The sequence below is a fragment of the Pleurodeles waltl genome, chromosome 4_2 (genome assembly GCF_031143425.1).
Source record: "Pleurodeles waltl isolate 20211129_DDA chromosome 4_2, aPleWal1.hap1.20221129, whole genome shotgun sequence".
NCBI lineage: Eukaryota > Metazoa > Chordata > Amphibia > Caudata > Salamandridae > Pleurodeles > Pleurodeles waltl.
In genome coordinates this window covers 599,643,656-599,670,508 of record NC_090443.1, presented here as the reverse complement: position 1 = coordinate 599,670,508, position 26,853 = coordinate 599,643,656, and the positions used below count along the sequence as shown (strand labels likewise).

The 26,853-nt window shown below is 46.6% G+C and overlaps 1 protein-coding gene across 1 annotated transcript in view; it reads right to left on the bottom strand.

Moving 5' to 3' along the window:
- LOC138293917 (uncharacterized) overlaps positions 1-12,816 on the bottom strand; it is a 225,991-nt gene extending 213,175 nt beyond the window's left edge. The window contains exon 1 of the mRNA XM_069233200.1: positions 12,762-12,816. Coding sequence (XP_069089301.1) covers positions 12,762-12,816 — 55 coding nt within the window. The remainder of the gene's footprint in view (positions 1-12,761) is intronic.
- Positions 12,817-26,853: the final 14,037 nt, after the last annotated feature.

The following is a 26,853-nucleotide window of genomic DNA, read 5'->3' as shown; positions in this document are numbered from 1 at the left end:
GCGGTGCTGGTAGGGGGGTGGCGGCTGTACCTGTAGATGCGGGGGGCACAGATGTTGCTGCCACTACAAGGGAGCTCCCATCAGAGGACGTGTCCGTGTCGCTGGTGTCAGCTCCTGTCCCCGCCGTGAAGCTCCCCTCGCCCTCCGTCCCACTGGTGAATTCCGAGTCCGTAGTCTCGCCCTCCAGGGCCATGTGGGATGCAGCTCCCTCGTGCTCCGGTGCCACTGCTCCCCCACCTGATGATGCTCATGCACACAAGAACAGGGAAAACACAAAAAGGGGGGGGGACGACAGAAGAAAGACATGTTGAGTGCATGGATTACCGCTACCGTTGGCGGAGAAGACAGACACAGAATCCCCCTGCACTACGCCGCACTCTTGGGCTCCACTGTGCAATTACTGGGAAATGGCCTACAAGCCTATGGATGACATCTGCACACATAGATGACACAGGGGCATGAATAGCTGTACTTGGCAGTCTTCAGAGGTGGGCTGTGGTGCCACATGACCTGCCTTACGGAGGGGCCTTGCCTACGGAATTCTCCCTGGCATAGGGAAACCAACAGCCCTCCTCCCCCACCCAGACACCTCCACTGCGTGCAAAGTCAGCAGAATGAGAGTGTACTCACCCCCTTGTTTTTGCTGTGATGCCCTCAAGCGCCCATCCAACTCCGGGTAAGCCACCGCCAGGATCCTGAACATCAGGGGGGTCATGGTGCAACGGGCACCCCTCCCACGTTGGGAGGCCATCCCCAGCTGAGCCTCCGCTGTCTTCTTGCTCCAACGGCGAATGTCCTCCCATCTTTTCCGGCAGTGGGTGCTCCTTCTGTGGTAGACCCCCAGGGTCCGGACGTCCTTGGCGATGGCACGCCCTATATCTTTCTTCTGGTGGGCGCTGACCTACATGAAATGTACAGGGGAAGAAGAGAAGTCATTACCAACTGCACCGTCAAAGTGATTGGCCCCCATCCCTACCCTTGCCATGTGGCACATGCATTCACCGTCTTTCATGCACGCAGCACTCTGCCCCCTTCCTTTTTACATCCAGCCCTCTCCACACATGCATGGCCCATACAACATGCTCCCTGTGTACTTACCTGTTTGTCTAGAGGACCGCAGAGTAGCGTGTACTGGGAGAGGACCCCATCCACGAGTTTCTCCAACTCCTCCGATGTGAAGGCAGGGGCCCTTTCCCCAGATGCACGAGCCATTGTCTCTTTCAGACCGAGGTCACAGCAGCACTTGCAGTGTAGGTCCTTTCCTGTCGAAGATCAGGTATCGAGTGATTGAACAGATAGAAAATGGCGGTCACGTCCGCGGCGGTCTCGTCCGCGGCGCTGCGTACCATCACCGCTGGCGTACATTGTCATTGGCTCCTGGGACCCATAGGGTCCAATGTTAACCAATGCAGCATTGCGCCGCGGTCTCCGACTGCCTACAGCGACGGTGTACAACGCCAGCGCAGTTACCTCACATCCCATTATCCCACTTTACACGTCAGGCAGCCGCCATTTCAGGGGCCCACATGGCCTCATTTTCAACTGCGTCACACATACCTAGGCCTAGTCTCAACACACATACAGGCCACCTTTTGTGTATGATTGGTGTTCTGTGTAAACTGTGGGTATGTACCTCTGAGTTGTTTGACTCTGTGCTCACTGTTGTCCTTCATAGGCACCGTCCGCTGGGACATGTGAGGAGATGGCGGCATCCTCCGGTGTACTGACCGTTGGTGAACCTGTCGACAATGGAGGAGCGAAATTTGATATTCACCTACAGGTTTGACCGTGCCACAATCCAGGAACTGTGTTCCCAGTTGGAGCCAGACTTGATGTCAGCCATACGCCATCCCACAGGAATCCCCCCTCAAGTGCAGGTGCTGTCAGTGCTCCATTTCCTTGCAAGTGGGTCTTTCAAACAACTGTGGCCATGGCATCAGGGATGTCCCAGCCTATGTTTTCCAACGTATTGTCCAGAGTGTTGTCTGCCCTTCTGAAACACATGTGGAGCTACATCGTTTTCCCTCAGGTGGAGGATTTGCCTACAGTGAAAGGTGATTTATATGCCCTGTAACATATCCCCAACATCATAGGTGACATTGATGAGACCCATGTGGCTTTGGTCCCCCCCACAGGAGTGAACAGGTGGACAGAAACCGGAAGAGTTATCATTCTATGAATGTACAGATGGTATGTTTTGCAGACCAGTACATCTCCCATGTGAATGCCATGTTCCCTGGCTCAGTGCATGACGCCTACATCCTGCGGAATAGCAGCATCCCTTATGTGATGGGGCAACTACAGAGGCACCGTGTGTGGCTATTAGGTGAGCACCTGGAAGCAAGACAGTGGGAATGGTTGTCTGGGTATATCCCTACAGGTTAGTGTGTGTCCAACAGTTGTCCCTCGCCATTTGCAGGTGACTCTGGTTACCCCAACCTATCATAGCTACTGACCACAGTGAGGAATCCCAGGACAAGGGCAGAGGAACGCTACAATGAGGCCCATGGGCGAACTAGGAGGGTGATTGAGCGGAACATCGGCCTCCTGAAGGCCAGGTTCCGGTGCCTCCATATGACAGGTGGATCCCTATTCTACTCACCAAAGAAGGTGTGCCAGATCATCGTGGCCTGCTGTATGCTTCACAACTTGGCATTGCGATGACAGGTGCCTTTTCTGCTGGAGGATTGTCCAGATGGCGGTGTTGTGGCTGCTGTGGAGCCTGTGGACAGTGATGAGGATGAAGCAGAGGAAGAAGACATGCAGAACAGGGACTCAGTGATCCAGCCATATTTCCAGTGAAACACAGGTAAGAATACAGTCCTGAATACTACATGTACTTTTACACTACTACCTCTCTCCTCTCTGTCGTTTTCACCCAGTGTATGGTCACTGAGTTGTCACTTTCCCTTACCGTTTCACAGATGTGGGTCCCACTGTGTGACATCTGCTTAAATTCCTCATGGACTAGAGCTGTGTGACATAGGTATGTTGACATTACTATTTCAATAACATTTTGTCACTGTAATTGCAAATATACTATTTCGAAATCACAGACAGACTCCAGATCATTTTGTGCTTTAGGTGTGTTTATTTAAATGCAAAATATTGGAGGGGGAAGTTAAATGGTGAGGGGTGATGGCGGAGGAGTGTCCATGGCAGAGTCCAGTCTATTAGTCTCACAGGTGCATTGCCCATATGGGCATAGGAAGTGGAGCTGGGGCAGTTTAAGTATGGACAGGGTGACAAAGTGGGACAGTAGGATGACAATCAGGGTGGTCTCATTTCTTGGCGGGGGTCTTGGCATCGTTCTCTGTCTTTGTCCTGGATCTCAGGGACTGTCTGCGGGGTGGTTGTCCGTCTGCAGGGGGTGGGGTGCTGGTGTGGTGGACCTGTGGTGGGGCGTCCTGTCCACTAGGGCCGGTGGAGGTGGTGGGCAGTCCATCGTCCATGCTAGTGTCAGGGGCCCCTTGTAGTGCCACAGTGTCCCTCCTGGTGTTGAGTACTTCCTTCAGCACCCCTATGATGGTGCCCAGGGTGGAGCTGATGGTTCTGAGTTCCTCCCTGAAGCCCATATACTATTCCTCCTGAATGCCCTGGGTCTCCTGAAACTTGACCAGTACCGTTGCTATCGTCTCCTGGGAGTGGTGGTATGCTCCCATGATGGAGGAGAGGGCCTCGTGGAGAGTGGGTTCCCTTGGCCTGTCCACCCCCTGTTGCACGGCAGCCCTCCCAGTTCCCCTGTGTTCCTGGGCCTCCGTCCCCTGGACCGTGTGCCCACTGTAACTGCCCCCAGGTCCCTGTTGTTGTTGGGGTGGTGGGTTATCCTGGGTTCCCTGTAGTGATGGACACACAGCTGATTGTTGTGTCCTGGGGACAGAGGTATGGGCCCGCTGGGTGGGTGCTGTGCTGGTGTTTTCAGAGGGGGAAGGTCTGTGGTGGCCTGTGCCTTTGTGAGGGGAACCGACTGTCCCAAAGGGCCCCGATGGTCCGGGCTGTTCATCTAGATCCAGTTGGACAGAGGTGCTGTCATCACTGTGGGCCTCTTCTGTTGGTGGTGTGGACATGTGTGGACCATCCTGTCCGGTGACGTTGGGTAGGGGTCCTGCAGGGGTATAAAGGGATGTTTGTTAAATCTGTGTGTTTAATGGTGTGCAATGGGTGGGTGACCGTGTACCCCAGTGCTAGCATTCCTGTGTGGGAGCTTGTGTGATGGTGGTTTAGGGGGGTGTATGGGTATGTGCAGTGGGCATGCTTTGGTGATGGGTGTCCATGCTTTGGTGTTGCATGCAGGCCTTGGTGTTGGGATGTGTGGTTTGTGAAATTGGGACATTTGTGAGGTGGGGTGCTGGGGGTGAGGGTGGGGGTATGTGATAGCATGCAGGTAGGGTGGGGGATGTAATAGTAAAGCTTTGACTTACCAGAGTCCATTCCTCCACCTACTCATGCGAGGCCCTCAGGATGCAGAATCGCCAAGACCTGCTCCTCCCATGTTGTTAGTTGTGGGGGAGGAGGTGGGGGTCCGCCGCCAGTCCGCTGAACCGCCTGGTGGTGTCTTGAGACCACGGAACGCACCTTCCCCCATAGGTAGTTCCACCTCTTCCTGATGTCCTCCCGATTTCTTGGGTGCTGTCCCACTGCATTGACCCTGTCCACTATTCTTCGCCATAGCTCCATCTTCCTTGCTATTGAGCTGTGCTGCACCTGTGATCCGAATAGCTGTGGCTCTACCCGGACGATTTCCTCCACCATGACCCTGAGCTCCTCCTCCGAGAACCTGGCTTGTCTTTGCCGTGCCATGGGGTGGTGTAGGTGATGTGTGGGGTGGAGTGTGTGGTGATAAGTGTGGTGATATGTGGTGGTGTGTTGTGTGAGGTGCGTGGAAGTTATGTGGGTGATGGTGTTATGTGCCTGTGGATGCTGTTGTACTTGCTGGTGGTGTCTCTCTCTGGCCTTCTTTCTGAATTTTTTTCGTGGGGGTTTGTGGGTGATGTGGGTGTGTGTTTTATATCGGAATGGGTGTGTGGGAGTGGTGTATGTATGTGTCTCAGGTGTGTGTATTTTGAATTGTCCAATGTGGGGATGTTTTGTAGAAGTGTGTGTATTTTGAGTGCGGCGGTATGTACCGCCAATGGAATACCGCGGTTGAAAGACCGCCGCGTGGATTCATGTGTCGTGATATTGTGGGCGTATTTCTGTTGGCGTGACGGTGACGGTTTTGTTTTCGCCAGTTTATCACTGACCTTTGATGTGGCGGACTTGTGTGGGTGTCTGAATTTTGGCGGATTCCGAGATGTGGGTCATAATAGCTGTGGCAGAATTCTGCAGCGGTATGTTGGCGGTCTTCTGCAATGTTGTAATGACCTCCAAAGTGTTCAAAGTCCTAAGGTCAACAAAAAGATACAGATATAAACAGGAGGTGAAAGATAAATTGTGCAGGGTAAGACAACCCTAAAGATGCCAGGTCTAACACATTACGCATACCATTTGAATTATTAGGAACACTACTGTGTTTTTGCAAGCCGTCTACACTGACAGGACAAACTGTTACCTCTTCTAACTCTCTTTCTCCCCCTAAAAGCATATCTGTTCAACCAGCTTTCAGAAGCTAATCTATCTTTCAGAAGTTCTTCTCTTGCATTCAGTCACTTTTTTAAACCTTGTTCTCTGACCAATGAGTATTACAGTGGGCTAGGCTCAGATTTGAATATGAAGCTCTCTTTGCTTACTTAAGTGGGGCAAACCTAGAGGTCAAGTTCACACGCCAAAAGCAATGATATGAAATTAAGCCTGGCTCACAAAGAAAGTCATGTCCCAGATTTTCAAGAAGAGGTTGAGTTTAGGCTAATGCTCATTGTTAGGTTTGGTACTACATTTGTTTATCTGTCTAGGTGCTGCAATTGTACCTGCTTCTAAACTATTTGTGATACTGTCCTGATTTACTATCTTTCTTAGCTCCTCCTCATATTCACTATGGTACCTTTGGTATGCAGTTCAAGCCCACTAGAAATGATCTTGTTTTCACAGGATAATTTGCCCAACATGAGGATTTCTGAGAAAGTACTCCAGTTTTCCCATTGAGGTGTGCAACTTGTTTCTTCGAGAAAACACTTCACAGATCATTGCAATGTCATTAAGTCACACACAACGGGTAAAGAAAGCGATGGAATTCTGTAATGTTTCTCCTGTGTGGAGTTAGGTTGTATGACCTCTAAGATTTCAAAGTAATAAACACCTATTTTAGAATCCTAGGCGATTCAAAGATATCTGTTATTGTCAAAAAAGAAATCCTAGCATCTCTACTTCCTCTTCCTCCTCTCTTGAATTTGGTGGATGACTCCCAGGGCAGGCAAGGGGAGCTGAACTTAGTGATGGGGGATTGTCTGTCATTCTTCAGTCTCTTTGGTGTTAGGAGGTGATGTGAGACTGTCTGTCATGCATCAGGTTATTTGGTGTTGTTCTTTAATTTGTCTCGAAGAATCAGAACGATTCAAGCTGACAACACCAGTTTCCATTGTTTATTTTAATGAGAAAATGGTGGTCCAACCTTAGAATGTCTTAAGTAATCATTCTGCAACTACTAACCCTTTGATTTATCTGAGAGGAGTCTGAATATTGATGTAAGGTTGAAAATTAAGCTTTGCCCAGCTACTTTTTACTGTCTGTGGTGCAATTTGGCACTACATTTGAGTGTTTGTAAGTGGTGCAGGCCTTCCTTCAATAAGCCTTCAATAGGTCTTGTTGCATCTTAGGAGGATGATCTTCTGGCTATCTTGGTTGCAAAGGTTCAATCAGAAGGGACAGTGGAACAGATATGTAGCCCATCCTCTCACAATTTTGTCATGCTTATTGATAAATGAGAGTGAAAAGATAGATTATGATTTAGGTGAAACATTCTGTTTCTGGTCTGGGAAGGACCTGACCTAGCAGTTAAGGCTTGACTGTTCCCAAGAGGAGCAGGATCAAGATGGATTTGCATAAGGGGCTGGGTCCATATTGTGGTGACATGGTGAGCAAAATGACAATGGCTAAAACATGACTGTGACTGGGGGTAAGTGTTTGAGAAGTTTCAAAACTCCATTAATTATTTTATTTTGTGATGTTGCTTTGTGCACCCTAAGTGGCTTGGATATGCCCAGATGTTGGTACCTTGCTCACAGCACCACTGCATTCAAGCTAGCATTGCGAATGATGAGCGATACCCCAAAACAATTACCAGGATGCTTGTTTCTGTTCCAGAGTGGATCTGGCCTGGCAGGTCAGGCTGGACTGTTCCCATGGGTAGCAGGGTCAAGAATATTTTGCATATGGGCTTGGTCCAAATTAGGGTGACGTGGCAAGCAAAATTACGAAGGATAAAAACCAGATTTGTGACTTTGGGGAGAGTGTTTGAAAATTTTCAAAAGTCTGTGCATCATTTCATTTTGTGATGATGCTATGTGCGCACTAAGTAGCTAAGGTATGGCTAGACATGGGCCCCTTGCTCGCTGCACCACTGGATTCAAGCTAGCCTAGCTGACAAGGGGTGATACCCCAAAACCAGATCCAGTTAGCATGTTTCTGGTCCAGCGAGGGTCTGGCAGTTCGGTCCTCATGGGGACCAGGGTCAAGACTGATTTTCATGTGGCTGGGACCAAACTGATGTGACATGGCGAGCAAAATAATAATGGATAACTACCAGATCTGTGACTGGAGGTGAGTGTTGTCTGTTTAGAATGTGTTCCAAAATAGACATCATGATTTTTCAGTTTTATTTTACGACGAAGTGAAACTTCACTTCAATCATTGACTTCAATGAGGAACAAAATGGGACATTCTAGCTTGTGTTTTATGTTAGTGAGAATTACATTTTCATTTTAACTATGTAACTTTTCCTCTGGTGAACAATGTAGCTGGCTGTATAGGGACAGGACCTCCTTTATCAGCAAATCAAGTTCCTCTGCCAAGAAGTTAGGGGCCCTGTCATCTGCTTTCCAGGGCATCTCGGCTCCCATGGGTAGAAAATAGCAGCACAAGTGGAGGTGATATTGTTGGTGTGAGAGAACAGGGCTGTTTGCAGAGGCCCCCTAACGTTTTGCCCCCATTTTTCACTTTTTGCTGGTGTTTTCCTGATGGTGCCCTGGATACTGCTAATCAGTCCCAGGGCCTGTGCTCTGTGGAAAATCAGTATGCAAATTAGGCTAATTATAATTGGCTAACTCAACCTACCTATAAGTCCCTAGTATATGGTGGGGCATGTAGGTTTAGGGACCCCAACATAGGTAGTGCATCCATAGGTGCACTGCTGAGGTGCCCAGTGTCATTTTAAAGGCAGGCCTGCCTTGCTGTCTGCTTTTAAATTAAAGTTATATGCAAATTCGACTTTGGAATTAAAAGTAGTTCCAAAGTTTTAAACTACCTTATTTTTACATATAAGTCACCCCTAAGGTGTGCCCTATGTGCCCCTAGGGCTGGGTGCCATGTAACTATAAGCAGGGACCTTATAAACATAGTTTTATAAACCCTGGTGAGGTAAATCAGCCAAATTCATTTTCCCCTCATTGGGATGGCCACCATGGGCTAGAATGGGGAGACTTTATTTTAATTTTTAAAGGCCCCTTAAGTAACAGATACCAGAAGTTTGGTATCAAATTAATTGTTATAATAAATCCCGCAACTTCCAGTTGTTGGATTTAATATAACTTGTTCAGGTGAAGAGTTTTAAACTTTACCTGAAAAGTTGCCAACTTCAGCCCTGCAGTGTTTTTGATGCTGCACTCTGATTGGCCAGCTTCTGGCAGGCTGGCCAGGCTGCCTTGATGAGGTGTGAAGTGGCCTGGCTCCACACAAAGAGATGTGCCTGGGGGAGGAGGTCTCCCCTCAGCACATGGTGAAGCAGGAAGGGGGGGTGGGGCTGCCAAACTGGTTTTCAAAGACAGAGAAGGACATTTGGAGCAACCCAGCAACACCCTCACATCCTGCAAACCCAGACAATTAGGTGCCCCCTTGAGTACATTAGGGGAGGGCAGGAGAGGGGTTTGTTTAGGATTTTTAGCCACACCAGTGGGTGGGCTCAGCCAGATGTAACCTCCAAAAATCACTTTCAGCCATGATGGATTTTTGAGGAATGTTGCTCCCTAGGATTGATTTTTGCCACACTTCCAAGGAAGTGGTCATCACAGGGGGAAGGACCCTGCCCTGATTGGAGAACCAGTACCGCCCTGTTTTTCACCCAGGAGCAAGGATAAATCTGGCAGACCTGCACCCACACCTTAGTTCCCTACCAGATCCCCATCAGATTCCAACAAGGAAGAACTACAGGAGAAGAAGGACTGCCCTGCTGGACCCCTGTCCTGCACCTGCACACTACACTCTGAAAGACTGCACCAACTTCATACCTGGGCTTCACCACTAAAAGGACTTTGCCTATCTTCAACTGGTTCAAGAAGGGACTCCCTGTTTGCTACAGATGAAAAATAGCTAACCAGAGCCCCCTGCATCAAAACCTGAAAGAACTGACCAGCTGACCCGTGGCTAGTGGTCATTTTTGGATTTGAAATTGGATTTGAGTTGGAGTACTAAGCGTCAAGGAGCAACTCCGTGCTTCTGGAACCTTGGGTGAGTTTTGGACCTTCTAGTACCTTCTGGAAGAAGGTCCAGAAGTTTGAAGAAGTTTGGAGAACTTTTGGAAAAAAACTCCATAAAGGGACTGACCTGACGTCGTGAGTCAAGCTGGCTTACCTCAACCACAACCTGGCCTGACTTGCAGGTTTGTCCTGCTGAAAAGCTCTGGAACCCCAGACTTCCAGGATTTCACTGGGGGCTACTGAAAGGCAATCCGACAACGTTGACTCGAAATCAGCTTGCTGTGGAGGGTCATCCAACATCGGAGAGAAAAAGCTCCAAAAAAGTGACCAAGTCCAAATGTAAAACGTTGACCAGGAATTGATGTGCAGCGTATCTGAGGAGGACTACAGGGATGTCAGATCCAAATTCAGCTTTGGCTCAGACAAAGATTTCTATCCTGAAAAATCATCTAAGTCTGAAGGTAGAATTCTTCACCGAGGTCTCCTGCGACGCGTATCTGAAGAGGGCTCCAGGGAGGTCAGATCAGATTGGTGACTTTGTTCCACTGAAGAAAATCTCCAAGCAGGGCTCCATCGTGGTTGTCCTCAAACTTTGACTTTGCCCTGGTCTAGTGCTACCAGATGAGCAGATTGGCACTTCAGTTCCTATGCTCTAGAAAACATTAATTCTTTAAAAATTGACAGCACTGATCCGGAGTGGACAGCACAGCTTGGCCAGGGAAATCGATGCCCTTAAGGCCCTTTTTTATAGATTTTTTTATTTTGGTGGGAGGGAATATTATGGGCAGAGAGGGTGGGAAGGACAGAAAGATGGGGAAAGGGTGGGACATATTTTGGCTTGGAGAGGAGAGTGGGCCAAAAAATAAATGTGCTTTATTTTTTTCTTTGTCGTCATCTTTTTCTGTCTTTCCTTTGCTAGTTAGCATAGTGTATAGAGAACAATTTTACAGCCAGTTCCAGACAAGTAACTGCATGTTCCTGGCTGATCAATCTCACAACTGTCATAACAAGTAGCCAAAAGTGTCCATCATGTGACATGTCTGTCTCTAATTACAGTTCCCCAATCATAATTACTTCGTTAGAGGAGTTTGACAATTGACCCAGCACACTACTTAACATTTCCCAAATAAATCCAAGTAAATGCACCTCTGTCCATTAAAGTACACAGTGCTGAGTAGGCCTCCATGAGTCATGATGCCTTCCCTTTGAACTTGAAGTAGATAACTTCCTTCATCTGGCTGTTGAAATAGTCCAGCCCTGAGTCTTGAGTCTGACTCTGAGTCTCGATTCCCTCTGACACCGACTCCTAGCCCTGATCCAAATGATATTGAGACAGAACGACCTGTAGTGCACTGTTGTAGCTGAACAAGAAGATCAAAAGGATGTGAGCATTTTGTCTAGATTGAATTTGTTAACTGAACTGACTGGTCTCTGACCAATCTAAAAAAGTACAGCAAGGAGTAGACCTTGCAGCTAAATCTAGCTAAGCTTGAAAGAAAGGGCCAATCACCTTCAGGCAGAATAACCGATCACCGATCAGCCCTCTGGCATCGCAAGTTGTCAAAAACAAATTTAAAAATATAAGCTGAACAGCACACTCACTGTCTGCCACCACTTCGGCATCATCACTTACACTCACTCAATAATATAATTATGGTCAATCTCTCCATGTTTTGAGATGAAAGACTGATCCTTCTGACTGTGACAACTGTGTCAGCTGCACTGAACACATGCTCAGCAGAAACACAGGCTACCACACAACCTGGATACTTTATTGACAGCCTGCTGAACTCTGGCCATTGGTGCATCCTTCTATACCAATAGACCAATGTTTTTTGATCCACGTAGACGTCTTTTGCATCATCCAGATAGTCTTGCACTGTTCTCTGAATAGTTATTGGTGCTACCAATTACTCAACCGCTGTGGACTTTGCCTCAGCACTTGACTTAGGCCCTGCCACCTGAAATCAAGCCATTGCAGAGTTTGGGTATGATTCTCTCAACTAACTCGTATGCTTTTTCATTCACACTGGCGAACCCTTGTGACACCCTTTTTAACTGGTCCTGTAATAGATGCAAGAATGGAATAGCTTGGCTCATCGTACATTCCTTCTCACTGACTTCCCATGTGAAAACCTCAAAAGAATGTAGCATCTGTGCCAGGCATTGGACTAGGCCCCATTTTTCCATTTCCGTGGTCATGGTTTTTCCAGTTGCATCCCCTCCTCTTTGAAGGACATAGTGAGTGATCAGTCTATACTGTTCAAGCAGAAGTTGCCACATGAGTTCCAACGTGTTAGCACCTCCTGTAGGAGGGCCTTATTTTGTACTCTATTAGCATGTTGAATGATCCTCAACTGCTTCCTGGCATTAAAAGAGTTACTGAAATGATTGCACATTCTTCTGTGGGTGACCACTATATTGCTGACTATGTCTTCATTTTTTAGAAAGTCCTGCAGAATCAGGTTGAAGCAACGTGCCAAATACAGGACCCTAAAATATCCACCATTTGCCAGGGCCTTTACTATATAAGTCATTGTCTGTGGCAACAAAAGAGATCTAGTGTGCAATAATACACATGTAAACAATTGTTTGACAACTGATCCACATGTCTGTCTTCAGGTGGATAGTGTAAACAGCACTCTGCTGTTAAGCTTGACCAACCAATCGTAGCACATTGTGATGGAGCACTGAAACAGCACCTCAGCAAAATAGGTCTGACTGGGAATCTTCAATTTCGGGCAGATGACCTTGATGCAGGTGACTTCCGAGAAGTAGGAGGTGAAAGACTCATTCTAATTCTTAGGGCAGTCACTGTATGCTGTAGTATCTCCATCTGACTCTTGTGCCATTTCGAGGTTGCTGAGGCAGGTACACTGGTGCACTGCAGGAGACAGGGCTGCTTTGAGTAAAGTTGTCACCCCCTTCTTCCTCAACACCTTCACCTCCCACAATGATCAGAGCTAATTTCCCACTCCCCTAACCTTCACCAACACCACCTGCTGTTTTTTTTAGTTTCTCCCCCAACCAGATTGCGTGATATGTTTTCCTCCAGTACTATAGTGCAAATAGGCTTATCTCGACAAACACTTGTGTGCCAATTGGAGCATATTGCAAAGTTATCCTCCTGCTTCCTAATCGTAAAAAAGTCCCACCCACGGGAGGAGAACTTTCTTACTGCACTAGTACCAATACCTGAAGAAGAACTGGAGGTAGAGGTTGTGTCATCAATTGCCTCTCTGCAAAGCATACTTCTACTGAAGTAGTGGTTGATGCAGTTCTCAGTGGGGGCCTTACAAATATGGGAGCTGACGCTGGTACCAGTGCAACATCCCTCAGAACAGGTTGAATAGGAGCGGTAATGTCGGTCTCCTCTTGGCCAGATTCCATGACAATGACTGGCTTGTCATCATCCCCATTCCCTTCCACAATTCTAAGGATTTCAGGAACTTTTCATTTTCCCTTATCTCTCGTGGCAGGTCTCAGACTCAGCCAGATCATTAAAAGGGGGTCTTGGAGAAGATGGTGGAGTACCCTTTCTTTTTCTTGCTGGAAATTGGGAAGCCAACGGTTCATCAACATCTACATGCTGCTCAGCAGAAAGCTCAACTTCCTGTTCTGCGACTACTTCAGGAAGAACTGTGGCTAGCTGTGGCTTCTGTTGTCCACTTTGCTCAGTTTTCTGTGATGACTGGGTACTTTGCGAATGAGACAAATACATTTCAGATTCACTTCTAGTCACCATGATTGCAGTGGCTTCCTCGCTGAGAGACATGGACTTGGGCTTAGGTTGAAGTGATGCCATTGATGCAGGAGTGCTGCTCCCAGCTTGCTGCCTAGAGGACTGTGTAGCAGCTACACTGTAGGAAAGTACCCTCTTTCTTGGCATGGTTACCCGCTTTTTCTTCCTGATGTCAGTGTGTTTGATTGTGTTCACTGGGATCCTGCCAAACAGGACCCCACTGATATTGAGTTCTCTCTCAAAACTCTGTGGTTCATCCCACAATTGGCATACTGGTGCCCCGTGGAAGCCCCTAGTATAAGGTACCCAGGTACCCAGGGCATTGGGGTTCCAGGGCATCCCTATGGGCTGCAGCAGTTATTCTGCCACCGATAGGGAACCCATGCAAGGGTTCTGCAGGCCTGCCATTGCAGTCTGCGTGAACTGGGTGCATGCACCCATTTTTACTACAGGTCACTGTACCAGGTCACTATAAGTCACCCCTATGGTAGGCCCTCTCAGCCCAGAGGGCAGGGTGCAGGTACCAGCGGTGCCCCCCACAAACTCCAGATCCATTTTCCTGGACTGTATGAGTGCAGGGATACCATTTAGGAGTGTACTGGACATAGGTCACCACCTATGTCCAGCTACATAATGGTAACTCTGAACCCAGGCATGTTTGGTATTAAACATGTTGGAATCATACCCCAATACTTTTCGCAAGTATTGATTGTATGATTTCATGCACTCTGGTCCTAACAGGACCCCAGCATTGCTCCTACAGTCTTCTGGACTGTAGGATCAATGCTGGGGTCAAACCTCAGTATGAACCAGGAAATCAACTCAGTCACATCCGCCTTCTACCGCACCATCTGCCTCCTATGCAAGTCCTTCAAGTGGATCCCCCTCGAATATAGAAAGACCGTCAGACACTCCCTGACCACTAGCAGACTGGACTATGGCAACGCACGTTACGCCTGAATCAACAAGAAACTCACCCTCAAGCTACAAAACATCCAGAACACCGCCACCAGACTGATCCTCGACCTACCCCGACACTGCCACATCTCTCAACACCTGCGTAAACTGCACTGGCTTTTCATAGAAAAAAGAATCACCTTCAAGATCCTCACCTCCGCACACAAAGCCCTCCCCAACACCGGACCAGCATACCTGAACCAGCGACTCAACCTCCACGTACCCCACATGGCCCCCAGCTCTCTCTCACAGAAGTACCCTGCATCAGGAAGACCAGAACAGGAGGACGCTCCTTTTCCTACCTCGCAGCCACCGCCTGGAACACCCTTCCTCTCCACAACAGACAAACCACCTCCCTCCTCAGCTTCACAAAGGAACTGAAGACATGGCTTTTCTAATAACCACCTCATTCACTCTTCCCCCCCAGCGCCTTGAGACCCTACGGGTGAGTAGTTGCACTTTATGAGCTCTGATTGATTGATTGATTGATTGATTCTGAGGTTTTCTAGGCAGCCCAAGCTGCTGCCACCCAACAGACAGGGTTTTGCCCTCCTTTTTCTTCCAAGCACAGGAAGGCAGACCAAAGGATTTCCTTTGAGAGAAGGGTGTCACACCCTCTCCCTTGAGAAATAGGTGTTACTGGAATTGGGAGGGGTAGCCTTCCAAGCCACTGGTATGCTTTGAAGGGCACATTTGGTGCCCTCCATGCATAAACCAGTCTACACGGGTTCAGGGACCTCCAGTCTCTGCTCTTTCACAAAACTCGACAATGAAAAAAGGGGAGCAACCACTCCCCTGTCCATCACCACCCCAGGGGTGGTGCACAGAGCTCCTCCAGAGGGTCCCTGGGTTTTGCCATGTTGGGGGGTGTAGACCAGGGAAAAATTAAATAATCCTTAAAAAGATGAATGTTGGTGTGTGGCTATGGTCAAAGAGACTTATGGCAGGCTTGGGGGTGCAGGAAGAAATAGAATATTATAAAAAAATAAGTTATGATGTCTCACTAGGACCTATAAGAAATCATTTGGGAGGCAAGGAGGTGCACAAGAAAAAAAAAAAAAAAAGGCTTAACCTTATATAAATACTGTACATACATACCACAGAGATCCTCAACCACACAACTGGTATTAGGAAAAAAACAAAAAAATGGACAGGTATAACCTTCAATGTCCCTAGAAAATGGCTTTGAAAGCGGAAAAAAGGATTTAGCACATGTTCTACATGTTCAAACTAAAAAATACTAACAAGCAAGGAGGCATGCACAGCAAAGAACACATGTAGGCCTATGGCAAAAGTACACTGGCTGACTATACAAAATGACCGCTAGCCACATGGTCAAACAACACAAGCATGGAGACATGGACAACAAAGAACACATGAAGGCCTATGACAGAAGCATGCTGGCTGGCTATACACAATTGCCTCCGGCCACATGGCCGAACAACAAGCTAGGATATATGGATGACAAAGAACACATGTAGGCATATGCCAAAAGCACCCAGGCTAAATACCCAAAATGGCCGCCTGCCACATTGTCAGACAAGCATGGAGTCCTGAACAACAAACAACGCATGCAGACCTATAACAAGAGCACACTGGCTGACTACAAAAAATGACTGCCTGCCATGTTTTCAAACAACAAGCAAGGAGGCATGGACAGCAAAGGACACATGCAGGCCTATGACAAAAGCACATTGGGTGACTACACAAAATTGCCACCAGCCACATGTTCAAACAACAAGCAAGAAGGCATAAACAACAAACAACACATGTAGGACTAAGGCAAAAGCACACTAGCTGACACCACAAAATGGCCACTGTCCACATGCTCAAACAACAATAAGTAAGGAGGTATCGTCACCAAAGATACATACAGGTCTATGGCAAAAGAACACAGGCTGACTACACAAAATGGCCGCTGGCCAAATGGTCAAATGACAAGCAAGTAAGCCTGGACAACACAGAATACATGCAGGCCTATGACCACAGAAAATGGTCTCCAGCTTCATGGTATGGGGAGCAAGGACAAAATAGTGGCTATGGCAAACTCACACACAGTCATCCACACATACCCACATAAACTAGCCAGGCAAAGGAGGCATGGCAAACAATGAAGAAAACACTAACATTCATTCAGCAATGCCAAAAACAAAACTTGTCAGCTATAAACATTTTACAAGAACACACATCTTTCCAAGGCATCAATTCAAAATATATTACCCCACCTAAATAAAATGCACCTTTTGCAGAAATATGTGAAATATAAAAAACACATTTTGCATGATTTAATCTAATGCCATCCCTGGTCTGAATCATAGATGTTTTATAAAAACACATACCACAGAAACAGTTGTTTCATATACCCAATGATTAGTACTGGGTACATGGCCCACGGAAAGACTAGGACACGTGATAAAATAAATGAAACAGTGCAGATTTAACAATCATGGAGAACATGTGCATAACTGTGCAACCTTTTTCCCTTATAAATATAACATTTTAAATGCAGAGAAAATACGAGGCCCCTACCTCAAATCCAGGTCACCCACTACAGCCACAATAAAATGAAGAAAAAAAAGAAAAAGTAGAGATATATACTGGTGCACACCCTCGAGCTAACAAGATCCTTATCCAAAGATTTTTAGATTACTTGTGATGTCACAACAGCTAAATCCTTAATAAAATCAAATAGTATATTTGCATCAGGAGCTGCAGACAAAGAGAGTGATCCTTCCACCTAGAAATCCAACTGAAAAGTGACCAGGAGTTAGACAAAGCATTGGGAGGAGCCTTCTGGATAGGAAGACTTAGGCCCTCATTTTAACCTCGGTGGTCTTTTTGGAAGACCGTCGAGGTACCGCTGTGCTGAAGACCTCCAGTGCAGGCGGTTTTCCGCACAGCGTATTATGACTGCTGGCAGCCCTCCGCCCTTTTTCGGAGAGCCGCCAGCAGCCAAACTGGCAGTCGGCGGGGAAGTGGAGGCTGCTTCTCCTCCACCACCATGTCATCAGAACACCGCCCACCGAATCACATCCCATGATTCGGGTGGCGGTGTTCTGGTGACGGGTTGCGCGCAGCGGAGCAGCCCCCATGGATCCCGTTCCCTCCCAGGGGATCAACGGACCAGGTAAGGTGATCGTCCGTTAGGGGAGGGGGGGGTGTTGTGTGCGTGCATAGGGGTGTGAGTGTGAGTTTGTAGAGGGGGTGTGTGAGTGCGTGTTTGCATGCGGGGGTGTTGTGTGTTTAAAAATGTGTGCATGTCTGTCTGTTTGTATGTCTGTCAGTATGTGTGTGTGTATGACTGTCTTTGTGTCTATTGGAATGTTTGTTAGTATATGTGCGGGTATGTGTAGTGGTAGTGTCTGTGTGTGTGTAGGGGGGGGTGTGTCGATGTTGGGGGGGTGGGGAGGAGGGTCCTGCCACCTTTTGGGGTGGTAGGGGGGTCAGGGGTGTGGGGGAGGACTCGGGGTGGGGGAGACCCCTATCAGTGCCAGGGAAGGAATTCCCTGGCACTGATAGTGCCTACCGCCATGGAATTTGTGGCGGTACAGAACCCTGCGAAATTCATGGCGGTATGTGGGGTTGTGATACCGCCGGCGGTGTTGTGACAGCCGCTGGTCTGGAGACCGAAGTCTCCAGCCCAGCAGTCGTTACCACCCTGGTGGTCGGAGTGGAGAAGTGGTGGTTTAGCATGGCGGTCACTGCCATGCTTGTAATGCCTTTTTTTTTCCGCCGGCCTGTTGGCGGTATTACTGCCATTTCTCCACCGACCGCCAGGGTAATAATGAGGGTCTAAGTTTGAGTCTCTGTGTTCTTCTTGTTGAAAAAAAATTATATTAAATGCTTTTCGCACTTAAAAACAACCTGAACTGTGAACTAAAAAAAGTATTTTTAAGTTGAGTTACCTGCTTCTCAAGTAGAAACTCTACTCGAGAAGTGGAAAATAATTCCGCCAAGCGCTGATTGGCGGAATTTGGCAGGAACTCTGCATTACATGCACAACAAAAACTTACCAAGCTCCAACAACTCCACGTGTGAAATTAGATTTTCTTCCCAGGCCTAGAAAAAATCACCATTATGCCAGTACTAGGGGTTACACCAACAGTAGGTAGTATTATGTCTTAGATGCTCAATGTATGACAAGAAATGTCACCATTATGAAACAGTTAGCATTCAACATTAGTTGCTTTCATATTCATACCCTTGCATGCACAGACATGCACACAAAGAAACACCACCCCCTACACACACGCACACATACACATAATAGTAGCATTCAAGACATTATTTTTCTTACCTTGCAAAGATCCTAAAACAATTTGCTTCTCACACACTTCGGTTCTTGCTCCCACCAAATGACTAGCCATGCACAGAAACTCCAACTGTTGATTCACAGTGCACAAGATGTAATATAGCCAATAACCCCATAGTTTGGGACACAAAGTGGTTGACTCACAATAGAGTGCAGCTCTGCCAGAAAAAGTGAGACCAAAGGTTTTGTCCCACCTCTCCAACATTGTGCTACTATATCACTGCTCCAAAGCATTTGAGCTATGCAGTAGTGATGAGCTAAGCCTATCAAAGTTGTGCTGTGTATTTTAATTCTACCCTGATATGGTGACGGTTTAGAGCAATGTGGCAGAGGCTGTAATTCTCAGTGTTAAATATCCATGTTGCCACAGAAAACTCAAGTTTGGGCGCCACCCACATGACCTCATGGATGAAGCATAGCTGCCCAAAATCCCACTAACCCCAGCTCACAGTGGTATGTTAGACTATCAAATATACACATATATTGCTACAAAAGTATTGTAGCCTGAATATTAACTACCATAATATTCTGACGGTAAATATATATAGCTAAGTGTCGACTTACTATTGTTCACTCACATCCACATATTTTGAAGATACAAATACTGCCAAGGTACATATATGTGGAGTTAAGTATAGAACATTTTCACCTGCTTATATATATATTTACTTTCACAATATGTTTTAGTAAAAATTCTGGCTATAATTATTTGTATAATAATATTTGAAATTCGATGCTTTGGCAGTATATCCAAATCAACTGAAAGCCTGCAACTGAACAACCTTGTCACTTATATATAACAGGAATTGGAAAAGGCTGGGCCTATGTTTTTGTGGGTGAATTTATTTTTTCTTGTATTGGATTGACTGAATATTGAGCATTTGAAAGGATGATTTACAGTGCAGCCACAGGGCCTACAAGTTTGTCACTGCTGAATGAGACGAGCAACAAAGAAACTTAATTGCTAAAAGTCCATTTGTCATAACAAAAATTATGGGGGTCATTCTGACCCTGGCGGTCATGGACCGCCAGGGCCAACGACCGCGGGAGCACCGCCAACAGGCTGGCGGTGCTCCCATGGGCATTCTGACCGCGGCGGTACAGCCGCGGTCAGAAACGGGAAACCGGCGGTGTCCTGCCGGTTTCCCGCTGCCCAAGGGAATCCTCCATGGCGGCGCTGCAGGCAGCGCCGCCATGGGGATTCCGATCCCCTTACCGCCAGCCTGGCTCTGGCGGTTTTGACCGCCAGAACCTGGCTGGCGGTAACGGGTGTCGTGGGGTCCCTGGGGGCCCCTGCAGTGCCCATGCTAATGGCATGGGCACTGCAGGGGCCCCCTAACAGGGCACCACCAAGATTTTCAGTGTCTGCCAAGCAGACACTGAAAATCGCGACGGGTGCAACTGCACCCGTCGCACCCCTTCCACTCCGCCGGCTCCATTCGGAGCCGGCATCCTCATGGAAGGGAGTTTCCCGCTGGGCTGGCGGGCGGCCTTCTGGCGGTCGCCCGCCAGCCCAGCGGGAAACTCAGAATGACCGCTGCGGTCTTTCGACCGCGGAACGGTCTTCTGGCGGTTCCCGCCTGGCGGGCGGCTTCCGCCGCCCGCGGAGGTCAGAATGACCCCCTATGTGATAGGAGAGGGTCAGGGCACAGTCAAAGACTACATAAGGGTGCCTGGGTGCTGCAACACATGGGGAAGATATCAAAATATATGGAGTCATTGACCTTTCTGAGAGAAACTTGTTTACAAACATACGAACAGAGGATTGGTGAAGCTTAGAGTGGTGGCACATAGCTGGGTGTTTGGTGATGTGGTGGTAACTTTAGCAGACAGGCAACACAGTGGAAGCACTGATTATGGTCCCCATCAAAGAAGTTCTAAGGAAGAATCCAATTTCCTGTGATTACATCTTGTGCATACTTGAGACACAGGATGAGGATTTGGCTATCCAGTTAAATATCCTTAATGTGGTGTGATATAGAATACAATGAAAGCAGTGATGAGACATACTGAAATGAGAACAAATTGACACTTCAGACCCCACTCACAAAGACTTTGCTTTGCTTTGACTTACTCATACATAACTGAGAAGAAAGCTAGAAGTATACCTTACTCCTGCAGGATTGCAGGAGTATTACATGAGTAAATCAATTCTACTCATTTAAAAATCTTTGTGAATTAGATCATTCCTCTCTAGAAACATCGACTTCCAGATCACTGATGATGTGTCACCTCTTATTCTCATCCTGGGTTACAACCAAATAAACAGATTAATATTATAACTCTAGGACTCCAGAATGTGACCAGACAGCAAACAATGAGTAACACAACACCTGATCTCCAGATGTTAGTAACATGACACCAAGGAAGTTTATTTTGTGATTGTAACTCTTCTAAGGACAAGACAAAATTGAAATTGAACATCTTTCTACAAGACATTTACCACCCTATTTCCACTTTGCCCTTCACTGTGTTTCTTATTCTCATAGAGCCTCACATATTTCCATATATATCTTGGATGTGCCATAATAGTTAACTTGTGGATGCTTTAGGCCAGATGAATTGCAAAGCATGCATGAGAGACAAATGTATCATACCTGCTTTGTGTTTGAATCAAGTTTATCATTCTGTTACTAATTTTGTACCCTGTCTGTGTAAAAGAAGCTTGCATGACTATCCTTGCACCCCATGTTCTGTTTGTGATAAATCAGTCAAAGATTCCATTGCAAATGTTTGTCCCGAATCTTCTCTACATATGAAGAAAACTTTAACTTTTATCATCAGCCTCAGAACTGAAAGATTATCCTTCAGTGCCCATTCTTTTTGTGATGGATGATCGCATTGCAGATGCTCTCCATCATAAAAAGTATTTGCTGTTCAGGCTTACGTGTAAACTGGATCCAGGGCTTCTGCTGCCTGAAGTAAGGGTGACAGGTCATGACACCACAATGATACCACACTAGAATATGTGATAGCTAGGTGCTTTCAAGAAGCTGACACCTTCCAGGAAGGAAAAGATTAAGGCATAAAAACAATTCTTTTTGGATGAAGATTTCAAAAGAATGAGAAAAAAAACAGGAATCAGGAACCAAACAGTAGAATTCTTCTGGAGGATCAACAAGCGGAGGGAACAAATAACAACCAAAGGAACACACCTTTATTGTGATTGATTCTTCAACTACACTGATGCATTCTATTAGAAATTGGGTTATTCGTAAGAGGAGTGTGAGCCCATCTCATGCAACATCCACAATCCCTGTCAGGGAAAACCACAAAAGTCACTAAAATAACCTATGCTTAACCTCAGGTAGCTTGGCACAGAAGCAGTCAGGCTTAACTTGGAGGCAATGTGTAAAGTTTTTATGCAGCACAGAAACAGTAATAAAGTGGAAACACAAACCAAGAAAATTCTGACACAAATTTAGAACAAATAGTACAATTTAGTAAATTGTTTGACACAAAAGTTACAAAAATCCAATCAATAGAACCAAATATATGTAATTTAAAAGGTTAGAGCTAAGTACAGTGCTTATAAAAACTGCAATGAATTCAGACTACTTCTACATGTACAGCCACATCTCCCCGGCCTTCTGGATCCTATATTGGTTACAAGTTGCCAGAAGATCCACCAGCAAGCTGGTTTGTATCACCCACAAAGCAAAACATGGAAGAGGACAGTGAGAGATCGGGGTGTTGGTTGACTGGAGTGTGAGCCCTGGTCAAGCAGCAACCACAATTCTTGTCAGGGTAGGACGCAAGCAACCCCAAATGAACCTGTGCTCACAGTCTGGTAGTTTGCACAAAGCAAACAGGCTTAACTTGAAAACACCACATAAAAAGGATCCAGCACTAGGTTAGGGAAATAGAACTTAATATAAACAAGACTAAAACAATAAAAAGCTTTATAAGTATAAACTGATTTCTGAATTCTTATAGAATAAATGGTAAAATAGTGCTTAACAGCCAAAAGCGCCATCCGGGGATATCTAATCCTGCTGACCGGAACAAAGTTCAGGCCTACCGTAATGGAGCACAGGCTGGCTTTAGGGACACAGTTAGGCCCACTGAACCAAAGCACCCTAAATTCTGGTTGCAGAGTGTTGTGTAGGTACGAAACGAAGATATGCTGTGTAGCTGGGGTGATGCGTCAGTTCTGAGATGCAGCCATACCGCAGTGTGAGATCCTGATGTGTCGACATTGAGGATCCTGACGACCGACTTCCGATCCGAAGACTGGTTTCGAGGATGCTTGGCAAAGTAAAGACAATCCATTGTTTCCGATCCACACAGTAGTGGTGATGCCGAGGTCCGTTGACGTCATTGAGCCTGCCTTCGATGAGGAATGCGATGAGCTAGCATAGAATGAAGTGTGCCTCAGTGGTATTTCCGAAGGTAATGCACCCATCCCAAGATGCAGGAGTGCGAGTCTATTGCATTGGTTCCAAAAAATGCAGTAGCAGCAATTCGCTGGTTCTGCTCCACCCAACAGCAGCAATACATAGGTTCTGCTTCCTCAGCAGCTGATGCGCTGGTTGCACTGGAACAAGTACCCTAGGCCCAACTCCAAGGGTCCAAGCCTCTACTGGCACCACTCGGTAGGGCAGACTCACAGATGGTAGAGTCCAGGTGCAGGGTTGTGAGAAGTTTTTTATGTCTCCTTGACTTCAGATCAGGAGGCCAGCCAACAAGCCTTAGGAGTCATCTGGGTTCTGGATTGGAAACATTCAGGTCTAGGCATTTTCACTTCCAGGCAAGAGGGCAGCAGGTCAGCATAGCAAGGCAGGAGTCCAGCAGAGTAGCAGTCCAGCATAAAGGCAGCCCTTCAGCAGCACAACAGATCTTCTTCCTTGCAGAGTATCCACAGGTCCAGACGTGTATTGAAGTGGTGGTGTCAGAGGTCCTGTAATTATAACCAGTTGGACCTTTGAAGTGGGGGAGACTTAAAAGACATGCCTTTGAAGTGCACAGAGTCCCTGCCCTTTCTGCCTTGGCTCCAGATTCACTACAGGTTTTTGTCTTTGCATGTGGACAGGACACAGCCTATTCAGGTGTGTGTGAGACCATGTCCGGCTCCTCCCTCTTATCCTTCCAGTGAAGGCCGTCAAGACCTATCTGGTCACACCTGAGCTCCCATTGTTTCCGGTTGTCTCGGAGGAATACACAAAGCCCAGATGTCACCCCACACCACGCAGGGAAAGCAGGAACAGGCTGCAGTCACCAATTGGCTAAAGTAAGAAATAGCCAACTTTTTAAAAGTGGCATTTAAGAACTGCAATTTAAATTTCAACTTCACCATAAATCAGGGTTATAAATTTGGATTCTAGAGACACCAGACTTGGAGGGTTTGTCTCTTTCTGTTTGGAAATTAAGCTTCTAAAGTGTAATAATGTAATTTCAATGTTAACTTATGGGACAGATAGGCCTTTCAGTGGTGAAAAACGAATTTAAGAGATTTTCAAACAGGTCATGTAAAACTTAAAAGTACACGTCCAGACTTTTAAATACACTGCATCCTGCCCTTAGGTCTGCCTAAGGCCTTCCTTAGTGGTGGCTTTTATGCATTAAAAAGGAAGGTTTGGGCCTGGCAAAAGGCTTACTAATGTTTGCTAATGTTATCACATTTTGAAGAAAGAGCATAAGCACTCTAGCACTGGTCAGTAATTGTAAAGTGTGCAGAATTCTAAGGCCAGGAACAATTAAGTCAGAAAAACCAGGTGGTCTGAAGGCAAGAAGTCAGAGGAAAACCACACCAAGGATGACAGGTCTAACTAGGGCCACTTTTTTATCAGGTATAAAATCACCAAATACGTACAACAAATGAACCTCGCTCAAGATTGACACCTTGCCTTAAAATCCAAGCACACAAGAAAAAACACATCAGTGGTACATCTTTATCTGTTCAAGCAGCCAAACTATGGGATTCATTACCCCCAAACATAAGGATAGACCATGGAAACTATCTTATCTTCAGAAGACAACTCAAGAGTTGGCTTTTTCCTACTTGACCACTACACTCAAACACAAATGTACAGCATATGCCTGGCACGTAAATTTGTATAATTTGATTATATGTATGTATGTATGTAAAAATGTGCACTTCTTTGTACAAATATGCTGCAGCATTCTTCATTCAGCGATAGCGATAGATCTAGCCATGAGGTAGCAAACTCCAGTTTCAGTGCAAAATCGTAGCAAAAGCATTATTCATTATCAATTAGAATAACTATGGGTGCAATAAAAAATACAAATCACGGTAGACACCCTTCGGCAGCATGCCTTCAATGTAGACATTGTTCTAATGCTTAACATGTATATAGGTCACTACATAGTTTTCATATGGTTCTGGTGGTGCTGTGGGTGACTTCATCGACTGTAGAGGCCTGTGTTCGACCTCATTGTCACAGGTTCCAATCCTGGCGTGTCCATTCAGCCTTTCATCTTTCTGAGATCGATAAAATGATTACCTTTCAGTTGGGTAACAATAAACATCTGTTATTCAGCACCTTGATACCCTCAGGTGTGTTAGAAATGGGGTCTTTGCTTGACAGCCAGGTTACCCTCTCTTCAAGCAAGGACCCTCACTCTAGTCAGGGTAAAAGAGAATCACCCTCAGCTAACCCCTGCTTACCTTAGGCTTAACTTCAGAGTGCTAGGTTTAAAGTATTTGTACCAACACACACAGTAAATTAATGAAAGCACTACAAAATGACACAACACCAGTTTAGAAAAATAGGAAATATTTATCTAAACAAAACAAGACCAAAACGACAAAACTCCGACATACACAAGTCAAGTTATGAATTTTTAATAATTAAACTAAAAAATAGCACTTAGAAACACAAAATGCTTCGATGAGGTGTTAACACGGCGTTGTGATGGAGTCGTTCCCAGCAAGAAGACACCAGCGGCTCCTGACATGGAGTCGCGTAGACCCCTGAGTACAGTACCTTTGGTGAAGAGTGAAAACAAGTCAATGTGCGAAGTCGGGGATCACGGCGTCATTGCGAAATGTTAAGTCTGCGCACTTTGAACGCCGTCAGTCACGACGTGGTGCAGTGACTTCCAAGGAGTCGCAGACTTTAATGGGGCTGCAGTGGCATCGGGCTTGTGAAGGTCGTCGTGTTCCAGTGAAGATCACGGAGTTGGTTGCAGACGGCGTCACTGGATTCAGCAGCAGCGTCGGTCTGAAGTCGTCCGAAGTCGATTTCCTTGAATTTCCACCAGCTTTCCTTCCAAGGGCCCAGGGACTGGATAGGGCACCACTTGTCAGAGCAGGAGTCTCTCCAGAGACTCCAGGTGCTGGCAGAGAGAAGTCTTTGCTGTCCCTGAGACTTCAAACAACAGGAGGCAAGCTCTAAATCAAGCCCTTGAGATTTCTTCACAAGATGGAAGGCACACAAAGTCCAGTCTTTGCCCTCTTACTCTGGCAGAAGCAGCAACTGCAGGATAGCTCCAAAAAGCACAGTCACAGGCAGGGCAGCTCTTCTTCCTCAGCTCTTCAGCTCTTCTCCAGGCAGAGGTTAGTCTTGTTTCCAGAAGTGTTCTAAAGTCTGTTGTTTTGGGTCCCGTTCTTATACCCAATTTCTCCTTTGAAGTAGGCCTACTTCAAAGTAAAGTCTCTTTTGAATGTGAAATCCTACCATGCCCAGGCCAGGCCCCAGACACTCACCAGGGGGTCGGAGACTGCATTGTGTGAGGACAGGCACAGCCCTTTCAGATGTAAGTGACCACTCCTCCCCTCCCTCCTAGCACAGATGGCTCAACAGGAAATGCAGACTACGCCCCAGCTCCTTTTGTATCACTGTCTAGTGTGAGGTGCAACCAGTCCAACTGTCAAACTGACCCAGACAGGGAATCCACAAACAGGCAGAGTCACAGAAATGGTACAAGCAAGAAAATGCTCACTTTCTAAAAGTGGCATTTTCAAACACACAATCTTCAAATCAACTTTACTAAAAGATGTATTTTTAAATTGTGAGCTCAGAGACCCCAAACTCCACATGTCCATCTGCTCCCAAAGGGAATCTACACTTTAATCAGATTTAAAGGTAGCCCCCATGTTAACCTATGAGAGGGACAGGCCTTGCAACAGTGAAAAATGAATTTAGCAATATTTCACTGTCAGGACATATAAAACACATTCCTATATGCCCTACCTTAGCCATACACTGCACCCAGCCTTTGGAGCTACCTAGGGCCTACCTTAGGGGTCCTTACATGTAAGAAAAGGGAAGGTGTGGGCCTGGCAAGTGAGTACACTTGCCAAATAGAATTTA